The sequence below is a fragment of the Phocoena sinus genome, chromosome 10 (assembly GCF_008692025.1).
Source record: "Phocoena sinus isolate mPhoSin1 chromosome 10, mPhoSin1.pri, whole genome shotgun sequence".
NCBI classification, from domain to species: Eukaryota; Metazoa; Chordata; class Mammalia; order Artiodactyla; family Phocoenidae; genus Phocoena; species Phocoena sinus.
In genome coordinates, this window is record NC_045772.1 from 4037854 (window position 1) to 4057761 (window position 19908).

Sequence of the window (19908 nt, forward strand, 5' to 3'; positions counted from 1 at the left end):
CACCTTCACATGGCTTCTTCCTCTTCTTCTTCTTTATTGAACTATACCTGACTTACAGTATTGTGTTAGTTTCAGATATACAGAAAAGTGATTTGGTTCTCTATTTTTCAGATTCTTTTCCATTACAGGTTATTACAAAACACTGAATATACTTCCCTGTGCTATATAGTAAATCCTTGTTGTTTATCTATTTTATATATAGTACTTTGTACCTGCTAACCCCAAAATCTTAATTTATCACCGCCCCGCTTTCCCCTTTGGTAACCAAAAGTTTGTTTTTCTGTCTACGAGTCTGTTTCTGTTCTGTAAATAAATCCATTTGTATTATTTTTTGGATTCCACATATACATGTTATCATCTAATATTTGTCTTTCTCTGCCTGACTTACTTAGTATGATAATCCCTAGGTCCAGCCACGTTGCTTCAAATGGCAATATTTCATTCTTTTTTATGGCTGAGTAATATTCCATTGTATATACGTATGCCACATCTTCTTATCCACTCATCTGTTAACGGACACTTAGGTTGCTTCCACATCTTAGCTGTTGTGAATACTGCTGCTATGAACACTGGGGTGCATGTATCTTTTCAAATTAGAGTTTTCATCTTTTCTGGATATATGCCCAGGAGTGGGATTGCCGGATCATATGGTAATTCTATTTTTAGTTTTTTAAGGAACCTCCGTACTGGTTTCCACAGTGGCTGCACCAATTTATATTCCCACCAACAGTGGAGGAGGGTTCCCTTTTCTTCAGCACTTACTATTTGTAGACTTTGTGATGACAGACATTCTGACCGGTGTGAGGTGATACCTCATTCTAGTTTTGATTTGCATTTCTCTAATAATCAGAGATGCGGAGCATCTTTCCATGTGCCTATTGACCATCTGTATACAGTCTTCTTTGGAGAAAAGTCTATTTAGGTCTTCTGCGCATCTTTTAATAGGGTTGTTTTTTTGCTGTTGAGTTGTATGAGCTGTCTGTATATTTTGGAAATCAAGCCCTTGTCAGTCAAATCGTTTGCAAATGTTTTCTCCCAGTAGGAAGGTTGTCTTTTCTTTTTGTTTATGGTTTCCTTTCCTATGCAAAAGGAAACGTTTATACATTTGATTATATGTTTATACGTTTGATTAGGTCTCACTTGTTAATTTTTGCTTTTATTTCTTTTGTCTTGGGAGACTGACCTAAGAAAACATTATCACGATTTTACTGAGATTTGTTTTATGGTCCAGTGTGTGGTCTGCCTCGGTGAGTGTTCCATGTGTACTGTAAAGAATACGTATTCAGCTGCTGGGTGCAGGGCTCTATAAACTTTAATTTGTCAAGTTCATTGATCAGTGTTCAAGTTTTTGTATTACTCCTGAGTTTCTCCTTGTTCTAGAATTTCCTAAGAGAGCTGACATCTTCAGTTATGATTACAGATCTGTTTCTCCTTTCAGTTCTGCCAGTTTCTGCTTAATGTACTTGAAGTTCTACTATTTGCAATGTATGTTCATGTTTTTATGTCTTCTTGATGAGCTGATCCTTCAATCATTATGAAATATCCCTCTGTATATCTCAAGTCTATTTTGTCTGACATTAATATAGCCACTCCACCTTTTTTATGTGTTTGCATGGTATATCATTTTCATTCTTTCATTTTAACCTATCTTCATCTTTATATTCAAAGTGTATTTCTTGTAGTTATCATATAACTGAGTTTTGCTTTTTTAAAATCCAGTCTAACAGTCTGTCTTTTAATTGGAATATATAAGCCATTTAGTTTTAATGTACTTATCAATATAGTTGTGTTTAAGTATATCATTCTGACATTTGTTTTCTTTTTAACCTAAATGTACTTTGTTCCCTTTTTCCTCTTACCCTGACTTCCTTTAGGCTGCGTATTTTAAAATATTCCATCTTTTTCCCTCCACTATTGGCTTATTAACTAACTCTTTCCTTTTTTTTTTTTAAAGTGGTTGTTCTAGGGTTTAGAATATGGATCTTTAACTTTTTTAGTCTATCTACAAATAATATTATACTATTTCACATAAATGTAAGAACCTTACAACTGTATACACCACTTGACATTTGGGCAACTGCTCTCACACGTTTTACTTCTATATACATTATAAACCTCCAAATACATTGCTATTATGATTGCTTCAAAGAGCTGATGATATTTTTTAAAAATTAAAGATTGAAGATAAAGGTATTTTATTCTTACTCACATATTTAGTTTTTCCAGTATTTTTGATTTCTTTGTATAGAATCAGGTTTCCAGCTGGTACCGGTTTCCTTCACCTGGTACAACACCCTTCAACATTTCTTATAGCACAGTTCTGCTGACAGCAAATTCTCTCAACTTTTGTTTGTCTGGAAATGTCTTTATTTTGCCCTCATTTTTGAAGGATATTTTGGTTGGATATATAATTCTAGTTTTCTATTAGTATTTTAAAGATGTCATTCCTTTGACTCCTGTTTTGCATTATTTCTGGAGAGAAGCCTGCTATCACTGTTATCTTTGTTCCTCTTGACTGACAGGCAAAAGTCAGTGAATTAGAGAGGAAGAACACAGAGAAAAGATGAACCAAAACCAAGACCTGGCTCACTGTAAACATTAATAGAATGGAAAAATTCCAGAAAGACTGATGAAGGAAAAAAGAGAGATATCTACTTAAAAAGAACAGAATGAAAAGAGAGAAACAGATATAGAAAACATAGAAAATCTAGATGAAATGGTTATTTCTGAGAAAAACTGACACAATAAATAGAAAGCTTGAAAAGGTCAATACTTTAAATATTTAAATTCAAATGATTTAAAGATATGAAAATACCAAAGACTCACTGACAAAAATAGTCAAAGACCCAAACAGCTGTTCAAGTACGTACCATCAAATTTTTAAGGAACAGGTAATCTATTATGTATGTAAGTTATTCAAAAACAATAAAAAAAAAACTGAGGGAAAGCTTCCCAATTCATTTTATGAGGCTGTTATGGCTTGATTCTAAAAGCAGGATTAAGACAGACCAGCATAAGAAAAACAACAGGCCTATTTATGAACATACACCACCTCCCAAGACAACCCCACCCAAAATTCCTGGAAATAATATTAGATTAATTAAACATATCTTAAAAATTCATCATCATCTTAATGTTGATCAGAAAATCTACAAGGCAATTATCCTCGTTAATGTACTAAGAATTATCTCAATATCACAGAAAAAGCATCAGATAATGCTTAGCACCTATTATTTTTTTAATTCTCAGAAAACTAGAAAACTATTTTAACTTGAAAATGGCTTGTGTCAGAAACCTACAGCAAATATCATACCTAAGAGAAAATTTAGAGAGATTCCCAAGACCACAAAAAACACAAGGATACTGTCTTCTTACTCTGATGTAGAAATATAAACTGAATGGCATACTGTAGTTGTGAAAGGTCTTTGGAGCACTCTGTCTCTAGAAAACAAAGAGGGGTTAGAATGGTGTGAAAAAGTGTTTCAGTCTCAGGACTGCCTGGTAGTGCAATGGCTAAGGCTCCTCGCTCCCAATGCAGGGGCCCGGGCTCCACCCCTGCTCGGGGAACTAGATCCCACACGCATGCCGCAACTAAGGAGCCTGGAGCCGCAACTAAGGAGCCCGCAAGCCGCAACTAAGGAGCCTGCGAGCCACAACTAGGGAGCCCGCGAGCTGCAACTAGGGAACCCGCCTGCCTCAACTAAGATCCGGTACAACCAGAAAAAAGAAAAAAAAAAAGTGGTTCAGTCTTACTACCAGAACAGAAGCAGTGGATGAAGGGAAAACAAAAGAAAGCAACAGCAGATTTAGATTAAGGAAAAGTAATTTTGTTTACCTGGGGGTGGGGAGAGCAACAGTTAAAATCATAAAGGACAGATTACCCAGATATAAAGTGGGAAATAATCATCTAGACAGTCAGGATAGAAAGATCTAAAGGGAACTGAAAATGTACCTAGTCCTAACTGCTCCTAAGCTGACTTTTAGAAGAGGGATCGGTATTTTAGTTGCCACTAGAACAGAAACTGCGACTGGAGCCCTACAAAACCCAGGAGAGGGTGCTGGCAGAAGCATGCTTCTGGCTCCCTGGAATTACTCACACAAAGGAGAGCAGGACCCAGGAAATTAGTGAGGAGACTGCTTCCAAATGTCATAGGCCACTAACTGTCACAGACTAACCGAAATGCTGGTGAAACAGAAACTAAGATGCTCTACATCCACCGCTTTCCCGTAGCTATCACAGACTTTCTGCTACTTGACAACAAACACTAAGTGCTGGTTTCTACGGACACACTTTTGCTCCGGGTAACAATCAGAAGACTGGGAATTGGCTTGTTTCCTGACTTTGGTGTGTGTGGGGAGCCAGTGCATGATAAGCCTGTACCCTGTTAACGCTTTTTAGAAGTGAGGCATATCAGAGATTTAGTATTGGGGTTCACGAAACCCCAAGACACCAACCCAGGCTGCAGCTGTTAAAAGAATCCTGACCCCATGCAGGAGTTAAGAGCCCCTCCAGCTGGGATTAAGCAGAATAAGAAATTCAGAGGCTACATTTTGGACTTTAATTTCTTTGAATTTTAACTCACATGGGCAGAGAATTTGACTTTAATGTCTTTGGACTTTAATTTAAAATGAAATGTAATTTTGGGTTTTAGTGTCTCCCTGGGAATCTGATAATGAGATAGAATTAATACTCAAATACAGAGTATCTCCTGTGGGCATTTTATTATTACAGTGAATTTGGGCTTTCGCTGGAGTCCCTTAATGTGGAATGAATTTTCTGCCTTGAGGTCAAAGTGATTTTGGAGTTAATTTGATTCATGTATTGGTCTGACCCACATAAGAGTCTTCTGGGGGCAAAATCTCTACTCCCTACCAGGAGTCCAGGAGAAAAAAAGGAGTATGGTTGGTGTAGGCAAGAGTGGCCTTACAGAGGTGGGAGCAGAAAGGTCCTGGCAAACTTAAGCTTCTCTCCAAAGAAAGGACACACCTCTGGCCCAATACATTAGCAGAGTAACAACAAAAGCAAACAAGAATGCTGAGAGGTGCGGAAGATTCTTCTCTCTTTATGCTGTGGAGAGAGCTGAATTAACATAATACTCCTTGGCTTCTCGAGGCCTGTGACTGGCTCCTTCCCAGGGTAGTGACAATCAGATTACTGAGTCTGGTTGTATTAAGTCCACAGTATAGACAACAGCTACTTATTTGATGGTCTGATTCTTTCATTAGACACTGGGGTCTTCAACTGCATGAAGCAGCTTTCATTCATTCTTGCATCCCTTGCCTTGTCCTTAGATGTCAATCTGCTGAAAAAAATACATGTGTGTGAAGGAGGCAAAACAGCTCTTACGCCTGATCCCATCCACACGTCCATCAGCATACAGGTGATCAGGGTCCCTGTGCTCATGAAACTGAACAGACAGAGGCAGACAGATGGACAGCTGCGGGAGAGGGAGAGAGTGCATGGGTAAGAAGTAAGTAAACAAATTAAAAAGTACGTTTACAGATTATGATAATTCCTAATGATCAACTAGAGCGTGGCAGAGGGGGCAGCATTTCAGAAAGGGTGACTTTTCTACAAGATGGTGACATGTGAACTGAGACCTGTGTCATAAATATGGGGCAGATGCTCAAAGATTTCGAGGGAACCAGAAGTACACCGACTCACGGGTGAAAAGAGTTGAGCATAACTGACTTATGGAAAGGAAGCCGGCATGGCTGTGTGCAGGGAGATGGTAAAATAGTAGGAGATGAGGATGGAGAGGGAGCAGTAAGACCCTATGGAGTGGTGGCTCCTCTGCAGTCCCTGGAGTATAAATGTCATCTCGGCCCTTGTTCTTGTTCTTTTTTTTTTTTTTAACATCTTTATTGGAGTATAATTGCTTTACAACAGTGTGTTAGTCTCTGCTTTATAACAAAGTGAATCAGTTATACATATACATATGTTCCCGTATCTCTTCCCTCTTGCATCTCCCTCCCTCCCACCCTCCCTATCCCACCCCTCTAGGTGGTCACAAAGCACGGAGCTGATCTCCCTGTGCTATGCGGCTGCTTCCCACTAGCTACCTATTTTACCTTTGGTAGTGTATGTGTGTCCATGCCACTCTCTCACTCTGTCCCAGCTTACCCTTCCCTCTCCCCATATCCTCAAGTCCATTCTCTAGTAGGTCTGTGTCTTTATTCCCGGCTTACCCCTACGTTCTTCATGACCTTTTTTTTTTTTTCTTAGATTCCATATATATGTGTTAGGATATGGTATTTGTTTTTCTCTTTCTGACTTACTTCACTCTGTATGACAGACTCTAGGCCCTTGTTCTTTAGAAACGCAAATCATCAGGTCCCACCCCAGACCTACAGAATGGGAAACTGCGGTTAGGGCTCAGCAGACAGTGTTTCTTCTAGAATGATGGTTGGTAAGAGAAAGATGACTCAAAGCTTCTAAGTTTCTGCTGAGCTGGATGGGGGTGGTGTCATTTACTGAGCTAGAGGAGAAAAGGCGTGGGGAGGAGCTGGGGGAACTGCGAGCACAATGGGGGACAGGTTGGGGGTGAGGTGCCTGGAGCGTCCAAGGGAACGTCAGCAGTTACATCCTCTGTGTTTCATATACAGAGAACGTGAGCAGTTCTGTATCCCACCATGGAGCCTAGGGGGCGGGTCTGGGCTTGAGAGGTACTTTGGGGTCATCTGCACACAGATGGTCTTTGAGGCCTGGGAACTGGGTCTCCCAGGGGGGTGGGTGCAGACAGCTAAGGGCAAATGTAAGCACTCATTCCCAGTGGATTAATTTGTAAGCAATATGAACTTTTTTTTTCCTGGAAGGAGATAACCAATAACTGAAAATGCACAGTGGTAAGATTTCCTTTACAAGTTAAAGTGATCATCAGATTATCTGCCCACTGATAATTTTTCAGGGTAACTTCTTTTAGAAGCTTATTTCCACGGGGGGTGGGGTGGGATGAACTGGGAGATTGGGATTGACATCTATACACTAATATGTATAAAACAGGTAACTAATAAGAACCTGCTGTATAAAAAAATTTTTAAAAAGATTTCATTATATTGCTATAAACAAAAAGATAATAAAACATGCTGCAATTATCTTTAAAAAAAAAGAAAGCTTACTTCCAAAACAAATTATACTGCTAACTGTGAAATATACAAATTTCTTATCTTGTTCTGTTAAAATTACATAGTATTCATAGATATACATAAAATATTTTAATCCCAACCTACTCATTTTGTCCCAGTCTGAGCCACGAGAAGACCAAAGACGAACTTGATGAGAAGTTCAACTTTAAGAAGACTGATGGACAGCATTCCCATGAAGTGAGTCTATCGAGTGCCCAAGGTAAGAAGCTGTCAGTCCTCGGAATGGACGCTGGGAGGTGGGAGGGAAAGCACCAGTGCAGGGCTGAGAGGGCCATGGCAGGGAGGCAGCGAGGGCCGAGGTGCCCAGACTTGTTCAGAGACTGCAGCCCACAGCTAACCCTGGCCCCCCCCCCCCCCCCCAGACACTGCAAGGCGGAACACTCTAGAAAAGAAGAGCACGCGAAAAAGAAAAGCATGTAACAGCTGTTACAGCAGGTATACTCAGAAAAGGGTTCAGAGAGAAGAGTGATACTGCAGTTCCACAGTGAAGCCCAGTGGGGTACAGCAGCAGTGCTCTGAAAACATTTATGGAAAAACAAAGAAGCTGTTCAAGGACAGTAATACTGACTCTTAAAATGTCCAGAAGTACAAAGAGCAATGTGAGTAATAAAAATATTGTTTCAGTTCATCAAATTCCAGGAAGATTAACAGCTCGCTTTTCTTCGGCAAACATGTGCATCTGGATACAGCGCAATTTTCGCATGAATTCTTCAGCAGATAAAATATTTGTTTAAATAATGAATGAAATTAACTGGTTTTAAAGAAGCTTACTGTATTCTGCTTACAAGACTGAAAGAAGAGCAACTGTTTTAAGTGAGAAGGAAGTGCCGCACCCATGGTGGAAACTCAGAAACCGTCTAGTGAACGAATGCTAAAGCACAGAAAGCATCTGCTTCCACGCTGACCAGTCACGAAGCAACCAGAAACCTCAGGGCTGGATGTCAGAAAGGTATTTTCAACTGATCTGGAACATAAGACATCTCCAAGTGTTTGGTCCAGGAGAATGAGGGTCAGAGGCTGACAAGGAGGCCCCTCCAGCAGGACGGCGCCCCTCCCCCGGCACAGCACTGCCCCGACTCCCAGCCCCTGTGACCTGACAGGGGCGGTGGCAGGAGAGCGGGAGCAGGACCCAAGCACTGCCACCCTCTCCACTACGTGAACTTGGACGGGTCACCTTGGCCTCACGCGGAAGACAGGCAAAAAGCTCTCCTACAAAGTGTCATCAAGTAGGTGGTGAGAAAAGAGTGTCTTGCACGACACCTGGCTTCTAGGAAGTGTTCAAGAAAATGCTAGATATGAACATCATCTTCTTTATTTATCCTCCTACTTATGGCATTTTTGTTGCATTCTTTGTAAAGAACTTCAGACTAGCTGAAGAATGAGGGGAAAAAAGTATAAGCACAGCGCTATTTTTCCATTACTGGAGTTTAAGCAAAACGTCAAAAGCTGACCAGTGAAATATGTGAAGAGCTAGATGAAACTCCTCTGTTTTTAAGCAGAAGCTTAAGCTTTTCTCTCTAATGTACTTGAGTGCACGTGACTTCAAGCTCCACTCCATTTAGCTGCCTCCTTACAGTACACAAGACACGACTCGAGAAAGCAGTCATACTAGAAAGGGATCGGGAAACCGTGTCAGTGGCAGAGAAAACAAAGCAGCTCAGAAAAGTTGTTTTGGCACATGTGCGCCAACACGCACAGCTACGTTTGGAACAAAAATAACCCATAGAGCAAGTTTTTTAAAATATGCATTCCACCTCTGCTACTTGGGGTATAATTCCTACCCATAACGCATCGTCTACCATGTCACACTTCAGTGCTTGAACAAACAGAATTCTGTCCTGAACACATTCAGTTTTTAATTTTTAACCCAGAGACAGAATCTCAACTGCTCCTTGTATTAGGATGAGCTCCTTGCCACTAATAAATATAGCCTCGGAATCTGTTTATCAACTGGCCAATTGTGTTTAAAAAAAAAAAAAAAAAAAAACTTGCTGAGAGCCTGAGCCTCCAGCCCGTGCTGGGGGTCTGGGAGTCACGGTACACATCGGCACAGATCGGCACGCATGGATGTACACATTGGCACAGATCCGCCCTTGGAAGGAGTATCATGAATGAGTAAGAACAGCTCTGAGAACAGAAGGGGGGCCCTGCTCTGAGCTGTTCGGCCTCTGGGCACAGGCAGGAATGAAGCCCACAGGTGAACTGGTGGGCAAGGGGGGCGGCCAACATCCTGCCCTTTTCTCTCCTGCCTGCCAACCATGAATCCTGACTGACTGCCTGACACCGTCACAGCCTCTGAAGGTGTCACGTGGAAGGCCCACTGTCACCTTTCAGAAGCAGACTACCAGGAGGGGGTGTGTCTATGAATGAAGATGCCTCATTCCAGAAACACACCTATCGTTAGAAACATTGTTCGCTCTGCTAGAGAACGGGAATGGAAAAGAGGAAGGACACCTATACCAAATCTCTCCTTACGTGCCAACATTTCACATGCAAAAATGTGGTGCTCGAAAGAGCTTTGCAAGGTAGGAATCAGACAGATAAGGAAAATGAGATTTCTAAGGGTTGATCAACTTGTTCACAGCCACAGAGTGAGTGGCAAAGCCCAGGTTTGTTAAAGTTTAAAATTCATGCTTTTTTCAATTGCACCCTACAAATTTCAGGAGGATACATACTTCAGGTCTTCGGAAAAGAGATAATGACTGAAATAACATTAAATACGCTGGAAAAATCCCAAGAATACAGTTGAGAGTGCTCCGGATAGAGAAAGGGGGAGGAAGGGGCCAGTGAGGCGGGCCAGGAACGCTGGGGGCAGGTCCCTGCCCGGAAGCAGTCAGGAACGACGGGACTGGCACGTTGCCAGTCTCAGGGGACCCAGGACGAGGCCTCTGGTGCCAAACCCGAACCGTCCCGAGCAGCAGGAAAGGACTCTGGCCATTCCTCCAGTCCCCCAGGAATCTCACTATTAGCCTGAACAGGAAAGTCACACTTCATTTTCAGGTCCCTTCTCCACGACTCATTTCCCTGTTTGTTAATACGCGAGCACTTGAAAACCTTTTAATCTGCAACTACTTATTCATTTGACAAAAATTTAAAAGACAGCTGCTTTCTGACAGATCCTGTGTTGGGGACTAAGGAGTGAATTAGACACGTTTGCTGCCCTGACTAAATTCCGGGTGGGGGTGGGGAGAAGGGAGAGAGAAAAGGCCCCAGAGACTAGCAAACCCCGCCATTAGTATCCAGAGCTGGAGGAGACATGAAGTGCCATGGGCATGCAGAAGAGGGGCACACCTAACCCTGCACGGAAGGCCCTGAAGGCCAAGCTCACGAGCTTCCATTTCATCCTTAAGGCAATACCAAGATTTTACATAGAGATCTGTGTTTCAGAACACGTACACATTTTATTTTAAAATTTAACTTACTACAATGAAGTGCACAGTTCCTAAGTGTGACAGCTTTTAGAAGCTCTACATATGTCTGCACATGTGCAACCACTACCCAGATCAAGACAGAGGACATCCCAGCACCCTACCAGTTGATAAGCCCTCACAGTAACTGGTACTCTAGTCTCCATCACCTTAGATGATGATTTCTGCCTCTTCTGGAATCTGGGGTAAATGGAGTCATACGGTACGCATTCTCCTGTGTCTGGTTTCCTTTACAAAACCCACCTCTGCACCTCATGGTGGCTTTGCCATCTTCACTGTTGTGTATTACTGCACGGGATTAACATACCATGGTGTATTACCCATCCTATTAGTGAGAGACACCTGGGCTCTCTCCAGTTTTTGGCTATTACGAATAAAGCTGCTATGAACATTCATGTACACGACTGGGTAAACACAGCACTCAATTCTACTGGGTATATTACCCAGGTAATTGCTAGCTTAGGAAAACATAAGATATTTAGCAAAAAGACTATCTTGTATTGCTTCTATTGAAAATGTTGGTTGATGTGGCCTGGACTAAGGTAAGGCAAGCGGATTTTGGTCAGTAAGAATAAAAGACTGGGCTTCCCTGGTGGCGCAGTGGTTGAGAGTCCGCCTGCAGATGCAGGGGACGCGGGTTCGTGCCCCGGTCCGGGAAGATCCCACATGCCGCGGAGCGGCTGGGCCCGTGAGCCATGGCCGCTGAGCCTGCGCGTCCGGAGCCTGTGCTCCGCAATGGGAGAGGCCACAACAGTGAGAGGCCCGTGTTCCGCAAAAAAAAAAAAAAAAAAAAAAAAACAAAACAGACCCCCTGTGCCGAAAAAAAAAAAAAAAAAGAATAAAAGACTGAAAACAAGACCCCTCAAGAGGACAGATGGGCAACTGGGATCATAAACATTCCAGAGAGCTGGGACAGTCACTGTCTATAAAGCTGAACGAAGGAAACATGACCCCAGTCTTGACTCTCCTGAATCTGTAGGTTTGGTGTGTCAAATTTGGGAAACTGTTTCTTTGAACACTTTTTCAGCCCTACCTTCTTTCTTCTCTCCTCCTGGGACTTTGATGACAGAATGTCAGACCGTTATTAGAGTCCTACATGTCCCTGACAATTTTCTTCCAGTCTATTTTCTTTCTGTTGTTCAGACTGGACCCTTTATATTCTATCCTCAGGTCACTGATTCTTTTCCTCTGTCCTTTCCGTTGTGCTACCAAACCAGTCCAATGAGTTTTTTCACTTTATTTTGGGTTGTTATATTTTTCAGTCCTAAAATTTCCATCTGGATTTTCTTTATATCTTCTCTTTCTCTGCTGAGATTTTCTACTTCTTCATTTGCGTCAATTGTTTGCAACTGTTGCACTTTCACGAATGCTGCTTGAAAACCCTTGTTAGATAACTCTAATGCCTGTGTCATCGAGGTGCTGGCATCTGCAGACTGCCTTTTCTCATTCAAGTTGAGATCTTCCTGGTTCTTCGTGTAATGCATGCTTTTTCATTGTACTCTAAACATTTGGGGTATACTGCTGAGACTGTGGGTCTTAAGTGTATCTCCTGTTTTAGTTGGTCTCCTCGTAACACCACGACAGTGAGGGCTGTGGGGAGCGGCCTCCTGCTGCTGCCACGTGAGGGTGAAGGTCCAGGTCCCCCCCTCAGCCTCCTCCCTGCCGGGCAGAAGGAAACCATAGTTTTATACCTACTGCTCCCGAACAGGTGGGAGCTCCAGTTCCCCACGTGGCCTCCACTGACAGCACGCATGGGCCGTGAGGAAGGGTGCCTTGTTACATGGAGCAGGGATGGAAGTGCAGTATTCTCTGACCCCAGCCAGCGGGGGGATGGGGGAACCTCATTACATTTGGGTGAAGGTTTGAGTCCAGACTCCCCACTCGGCCTTTTCCGATGGGGTGCGGGGGGGCTACGTTTTTTTTTCCGTGGTGCTTGTCCGAAGTAGGGCGGTTACCGTCTAAAAGTTTGTCTTGCTAAATTGCCCCTTTCTCGTCCTTTGGGTAGAAAAAGCACGCTTCTCTCCTGGGGGCTTTTTTGGTCTGCACCCATGTTTCTGGATCGATAGCTTCTCTCACATCCAGTCTGAGAAACATGGGGCAAAAAGAGAACCCAGAGAATGCACCATCGGGCTGTCCCTGGAGTCCTGAGGCCCCTAGGCAGGCTGCCCTCTTCTCCACCTCTGAGTCTCCCTATGCTTGTTTTACATACAATGCCCAGGGTTTCCAGCCCGACTTAGCAGAAGGAATACAGAGAAGTGCACCTACACCATCTTGATCCAGAACTGAAAGTCCAATTCCCAACACACTGCTCTTAAGGTGCCAAAGGACTTCCATTAGGAGATAAAGAAGGAAGTCACTGACCAAGTGCAAACAAAAATGACTGCAGTTAATATCTACTAAATGTCTGCCCAGCACTGTTCATGTTACATCAACTATCCGTCCTAATCCTCCCAAAAGCCTGAGGTAGGACGTCCTGTTGTCCCTTCTTGCTGAGAGGAACAGGCTCCACAACATGGCCAGGGTTTGGACCTGAACCCAGCTGACTCTGGAACCAGAGCTCCTAACCACCACACTACCTACCTGAACACGTTTCACCACGAGAAACCCTCTAAAATAGGCAGGAAGGAGGCCTTCACTCACACTGTGCTCTCTGCCTTCAAAACGTACGATGCAAAAACAGGCTAAAAATCAGCAGTTCAAAATTATACTGTCTTTTTACGTAGATAAGACTTCTTAGTTGGAATTTCATAAATCTGGAATACTGCAGATATTATAAGTCACTGATACTATTAACCGTGTGTGTGTGTGTGTGTGTGTGTGTGTGTATACATTTTTTTAAACCGTATATTTTTAAGGGCAATGACTCCTGATTGGTAAAATCACTGGAGTATACTCTTCCATTTTACTTCAAGTAATTTTTCAAAAGCATATTACTAATTACTCTAAAAATGGAAGTTCCAGAGAAATGGCATGTTTTCAAATAAAGTATAGATGATTTTTTCTCTTTGTATTTTCAAAAAGTATATATGAATTTTATTTGATCTCTGCCAAATCACACACCACAAACTACAGATTTCAAGTCTTAGTCTGTACATCTGTAATTATACAAGGCAATCTTGAACTGGTCATCTCCCATCATATATGCTTTTAGGTATAAACATTTCCTACAGAGTTATCTGCAAAAGGAAGAGCTTTATAGGAAAAAGGATCTGCATAAACATCACAGGAAAACAACAAAGCTGCCTACTAAGAACCTGCAATCACTATCGGGGGTCCCAGCCACCTCCCTACAGCAAGTCTAGTTTGGGAAAGCTCCTTCTTTTCCACCTTAAAAGAACAAAACCAAGTAACACAGCTTTCTGTCTTCCAGTCCATCTCTAGTCTTCTGAATTTTACTCTCGAATCGTAAAATGTGGGAACTGGAAAGTGACTTAGGTAATTATGTGGCCCATCAAAAAGATGAGGATTATGAAAGGAAATCATCTTGATTAAGAAGATGAGGAAACTGACAACTTCTCAAGAAGGGCAGGGCCCTGTTACTCCAATATTATGTGTTCTGTACTTAGAACATGAAGAACCAAAGGCGTCACGTCATTACGTGAAGGAACTAGTAGCAGTTTCTAGCAGGAGAGAAAAACAATACAAAGCTTTCTACTTTGGGGAATCCGGTTAAAGAGAAAAGTCACAAATCACGTAATTAAAGCTGAAAAGGACCTGGCAAAATTTGGTTCAATCTTCTTACTTTACAAATGAGAAAATCCGCAAAATTATTTTCCCGAAGTCATACAATCAGGGGCTTCCAGGTCCTCTGCCACTATGAGTTCATTCCACTCACCAATTATCTCTACCCCACCCCGCCCCCCATACATGCCTGAGTACTAAGATGTAAAACACTCAGGTCCAAGGACCTTGCGTGCAAACACCGATTTGATTAGATGACCAATATTTAAGTATATAAAGAAACTAGAATCGATTTCATATTTTTAAATATTAATCTTCAGTCTTAAAACATAGTCACCACTTCAAAGAATATTAGCCTATGCTTATCCTTACATTCCCGAGTGCTTCTTCTCCCTACTCCTAGATTCGAATAACTTCACAAGTCCAAAGGATCTTATGTCTAATGAGAATTTAAAATATGGAATGAGCATAAAATTCCAGGAGTTAATTCCAAGTTCCATAAATAAATATTAAGAGACCAGAGGTATCAGATGTTTTGCTTTTCCTGCTCTCATCTTCTCCATCTGCACAGTCCTCTGTACCACGAACAACCTGGGCACTTCACATTGCTCTGAACTGGGACCTCAGTGACACTACTTTACTGATTTAGTGGAGATTACACATAGCTTCTTATGAGCTATTCTCTCTCTATATGGGGTAATGAGTGGTATACTCCTATTTACTTTTACTTATTCACTCTTTCAATAAAAACATTAGGGACACTGAACATGGAATTCCAAGGGTTCCAACCCTGAGCTGAGGTTCTACTTTGTTTTAACATTAACCACCCTACACTTAGCATAACAATAACAGCGAAACTGAGCACATGCCAAGGAATGTTCTAAATGTGCTTTTACAAGCCTTAATTCATCTAATCCTCCCTGTGAGGTATTATTATCCTCACTGAGTAGGTGTCATTGGAACATAAGCTCCAGGAGGGCAGGTATATGGGTCTATTGTGTTCACTGCTGCATTTCCTGAGCCTAGAACAATGCCTGACTCATAGCAAGCACATAATATTCACTGAATGGATGGATAAGTAATATTTATAGAGGAAAACCAGAAGGTATGAAGAGCTTACAGAACATGATTATGGTCATGGGTATTGAGTAGCACGGCTGAGACTCAAACCATGATTTTTTTATTGCATTATATCAGGAGCCAGCAAACTTTTCCGGTAAACAGCCAGAAAATAAACAGTTTGGGTTTTGCAAGCCATACTGTGGTCTCTGTCACAACTACCCAACTGTGCTGGTGTAGCATGTGAGCAGCCAAGACGACACGAAAGGAGGGAACATGGCTGGTGTCTCGATAAAACTTTATTGACAAAAACAGACCCACAGGCTGTAGTTTGCCAGCCCCAGCATTAAATCCTCACAATAATCAACTAAGGTACACTAATCAGAACCAGAGACTCAGCTACTGAGGGCTTCGTCCAAGGTCACCAGTGGATCTGAAAGTTCATGCTCTTCCTATTAAGCCTCATGGTCTCCATGCAGATCCACCGTGTATTCAGAACTTGCTTCGGCACTTGTATGCTACAAAGCAGAACGTCCACTCTCTTTTGCATCTTGAAATCAGACCCATGACCGTAGCAGCTGCTGGAGCTCAAGCGCACAGGCAGGTGTGCAGGGGTGTATGCAAGTGCACACACACAGTTAAGCCAAAATCTGTTTTCACAAGAAAATCTGACCTTACGTTAAGTACCGTGATGTGGAAACAATGCAGACTCCATCTGGAAGACAGGCAGGGCACAGGATAGGCTATTTTTGTTCTCACAAGGAAAACAGCCTAACCAAAACTAAACACTAACCTGGTTACACGTGAGGCTGAACATAGCTGAATGCATTAATCATCAGACAGGATAATAAAGGGAAATATGCAAGCTCTCTCCCAACTGTTTACCACTTATATTTTTCTTGGAACAGAAATGCATTTTATATATTATATGAACCTGTAAAAAACACATACCTGGTAAAATATTTAAACACATACTCTGTAAGAAGAGTATTAAAACATGAAATGTTCCATCATCATAAAAGAATTTTGAGTTCACGAAGGTTTAAACACCCACCCAACTCCAGCTATGGTAACAAGTATGTAATAAAAACTAAACTGCACTTCATGCTAACTGGATAATCTTGATCACTACAGGCTACTCAGTATGTAGCAAAGTATGACAAACTCCTCCTTAAAGCTGGCTGATCTCAGTAAGTAAGGTACTACTTAGGAGCGACACAGTAAAATTTCAAGAGAAAAATCCAAATCAATTATTTTTCAAAATATAAAAGTAGCATTTTGGTTTATTTAAGATTACTGCTCATATACATAAAATCATTCAAGTTCAACGTTGCCCACTATTCGACTGACATAAATACTACTTGGTTCAGTAAGTTCAACTTGATACATTTACTAAGAAATTACGTGCAAAATGATATGTGACAATAAAAAGCTGAGAAAAACACAGTCCCTCCCATCAATAAACCTTTAAAAAACTTACATCTGTCTCAGACTCTCTGGCACAAAAACTAATTTAATGGACTATAAATGCTTAAAAACAGTAGCAGCAGTAGTTAGGATCTTGGGGTGACTGTCAAATACCAACACCACATGATGTACTTCACATATATTATACTTAATGCTTACAGCAACCCTGGCAAGATATAATGCCTGCATTATTTTTCTCCTTTTTCTCTACTGAGAAAACTGGGGCTCAATTATTCCTGCCCCAAATCACATAGCTACTAAGCATCTGAGCACCTATGATTTAGAATCAGGCCTGCCTAGGCTTTAAGTCCAGATTTTTCTTCCATATCACAGTTTAATTCCCTGAAAGCAGGGTTCTAACTATGAGGTCCAGAAACAGGTCCCAGGGAATTCATGGATCTCTGCAAATTGTATGAAAAACTGTATGGCTATGGTACGTGAACTTTCCTGAAAGGAAACGTTTTTAAAGGTGAAAAAAAGAGAAGGATGGTCAGATGAAATATACTTATCACACATCATACCTGCACAGTCTAATCACTGTCCTGTAAAGGCCTTTCAAAAACCTACTGCTCCCCCTATTTATGCAATTCTGTAAAGAAGAGTGACTTATCCTCTCTTCTTTGGCTGAAAGAACAGAAGGGCTATGATACAACCCAACCCTGGAGATGCTCAACTCTTCACCAGAATGGCAGGAGCTGTCCACTCTCACTTTCACCTTGTGAAACGCACAAAACACAGGCACAAGTTCCAAGTCCCAAGACAAACAGCACTGTAGAATGTTCAACTGACTGGAAGCCATTTTTGCTTCTCTCGAAACAGGAAGGTTTATTGTACAATTCTCTGTAAGAGTTTATCCGGAGGGGCTGTCATCAACCACCGATTTCTTTCCACACACACCATGGCTCTCGAGAGTGTTCTAAGCAAAGCCGACTATTTTGCAAACCTCCTTCAATGATGTGCATGTGAAAGTGCTTTGTAAGCTGCAAAAAGATTCGTTACTATTAACAAAGAAATTTAAGATTCAGGTAAAATATGGTCCACATTTCTTAGGTTTTAGATGAAAAGAATAGAAACAGCCCCTGCAGCCCTTACACAGTGGGTGTTTTAATCTCTGCAGCGTATTCCCTCTGTTACAGACTCTATTACCATCCTGGTTTTAAGGACATGAAAACTAAAGTTCAGAAACATCACAAGACATGCTCAAGGGTGATGATACGCAGCCCGGGGCTCTCTGATCAGGCCATCCTCTAAGCAGACAGGTGATGTGTAGGCCGGACGTGGAGCCAAAGGGCTGTGGGGTGCCCACGGCAGCTCCATAGAATCTCCCAAGCTCCAGGTTTCCAATCAACAGCAAAGGGCTACTAATTCCACCTCACAGCCTTTGTTGTCAGGGGCTGAGTGACAGCCCCTAAGCATCTACTGTTGGTATTACTACGTTAACTCAGTTGGAGATCCATGCTCACCACATAAGGCACTAAAGAGACAAAACCTTTAAGAATGAAAACTACTCAGATTCTGTGTTTCACGAAACTTCCATTAACAAAACTCCAAGTTGTATTTGTATTATAAACAGTCACACTAAGGGGAAAAGGTGTTATTACACAGACTAACATTGCCCAAAGCCATCTTTGGCATTCACCTAATTCTAGCCACATTTTCCAGTGTTAACTATATTTTAATAAAATAGAAACACTATAGAATAATTATTTCTGAATGATTCAACAAGCAAATAAGTAAATGTTTGAACAAATTGAAAAGAGTTAACTGCGGGCTAACTATTAACTTTTGGCAAGGGCATGCCCCTTCTATAAACCCTCGCGATGTTTTTATCTTCTAACTTTAGTCTTAATTTCTTATAAAATCTCAACTAAGCCACTTACAGAGGGAGCACACAGTCCTACGCTGAGGTCCAGAACGTGAGCACAGGGACATGGACACGGAGCCCCATCTCAGAACCAGTGAGCTACGGGTTTCGTTGCCAGGTAGAAATAAAGAGTGATGTGTCGCAGACCCCAAACGCTCTTTCGTGGGCGCACATCCACCTCTTCTCCCCTGCCCACCCCACCCCTCCTTTTCTGAGGATGGTAAGGACTGAGGGGCAGTGTTTCTCAAAGGTGGCTCCAGGCTGCAATCAGAACCTCTGGAAATGGCGGGCTCTGAAGATCTGCATGGTCGACAAGTGCTGGTAACAGGTTACTAGCGATTTGTAATGATCAAGAGTGGGGAGTAGAGAAGGAAAAAAAGCATAATGTTTAGTGTAATGTTACCCACTCACCACCCCCATTTGGTAAAAACCATTTAAAATTTCCTTTTCCTTTCCAGGAACTTGACTTGGACGATCCCCTGGACTGGCTTCTCTGCTGTACCACTCCAGTCAGGACCAGGTGAGGCAGATACGGCAGGAGGACAGCTGGAGTCTGACCGGACTGGCCTCCTTCAACAAAACAGCTGCGTTTCTTTTCCTCCAAGGCAGCTTTGGTTTCCACCAAGAAGGGCTGGGAGACCCTGAGAGTTCCCCCGCCCAAGCTGCCTGCTCTCCCTCACTGTCCCTGGACTATCTCAACTCTAAGACTGTCACACACTGGAAGAGACAGCGCAGCATCTGCTCTCTCTCTCCACAAGACAAACGGCCATGAGAACTGGGCATAGAGTTATGGCCACAACCTGACAGATGTCAGTAGGTGGTGGGGACTCGCCATGTTTCTCAGGCAATGCGTTGGGCAAGCCCCACGCCTTATGTTAGAGGACGGTCACAGGGCTTCCCAGAGGGTCTGTGACACACACATGCATTGGGATGGTGGCGACTGGAACACATGGTATAGAATGGTCCTTTCTGTCCAAAAGGCCAGAAGATGGTCTGCAGGTACGGTTTTACATTTCCTTACAACTCAGTTCTACTGGCTATTCTTTCTACCCAGAAAGGACTGGCATAAGAATGCTCCAAAGTTAATTCCAGAAGAGGATATGTTTACATACAAATATGCCTGAGTATAAACACAACTATTTTTCTCTTGTTCTTCCGATAGGTGGGTCATATATATTTTTTAAACATCAGGCCATTTTCTTTCTTTTTCTTTTGGTTTTGCTTTTCTTGTAATTATTTTTTTCTCTTCAGTTTTAATAACTC

The 19908-nt window shown here is 42.2% G+C and overlaps 1 protein-coding gene across 6 annotated transcripts in view; it reads right to left on the minus strand.

The window, feature by feature from the left end:
* Positions 1-19908, minus strand: part of ATXN10 (ataxin 10) — a 154900-nt gene that overhangs the window by 36737 nt on the left and 98255 nt on the right. The window contains exon 10 of one of the 6 annotated variants that reach the window (XM_032645779.1): positions 15622-16029. The exons of the other annotated variants lie outside the window; for them this stretch is intronic. Within the exon in view, the coding sequence (XP_032501670.1) occupies positions 15994-16029 (36 nt within the window). The 3' untranslated portion in view covers positions 15622-15993. Of the gene's footprint in view, positions 1-15621; positions 16030-19908 lie in introns of those variants that run through there. 6 annotated transcript variants of the gene reach the window in all.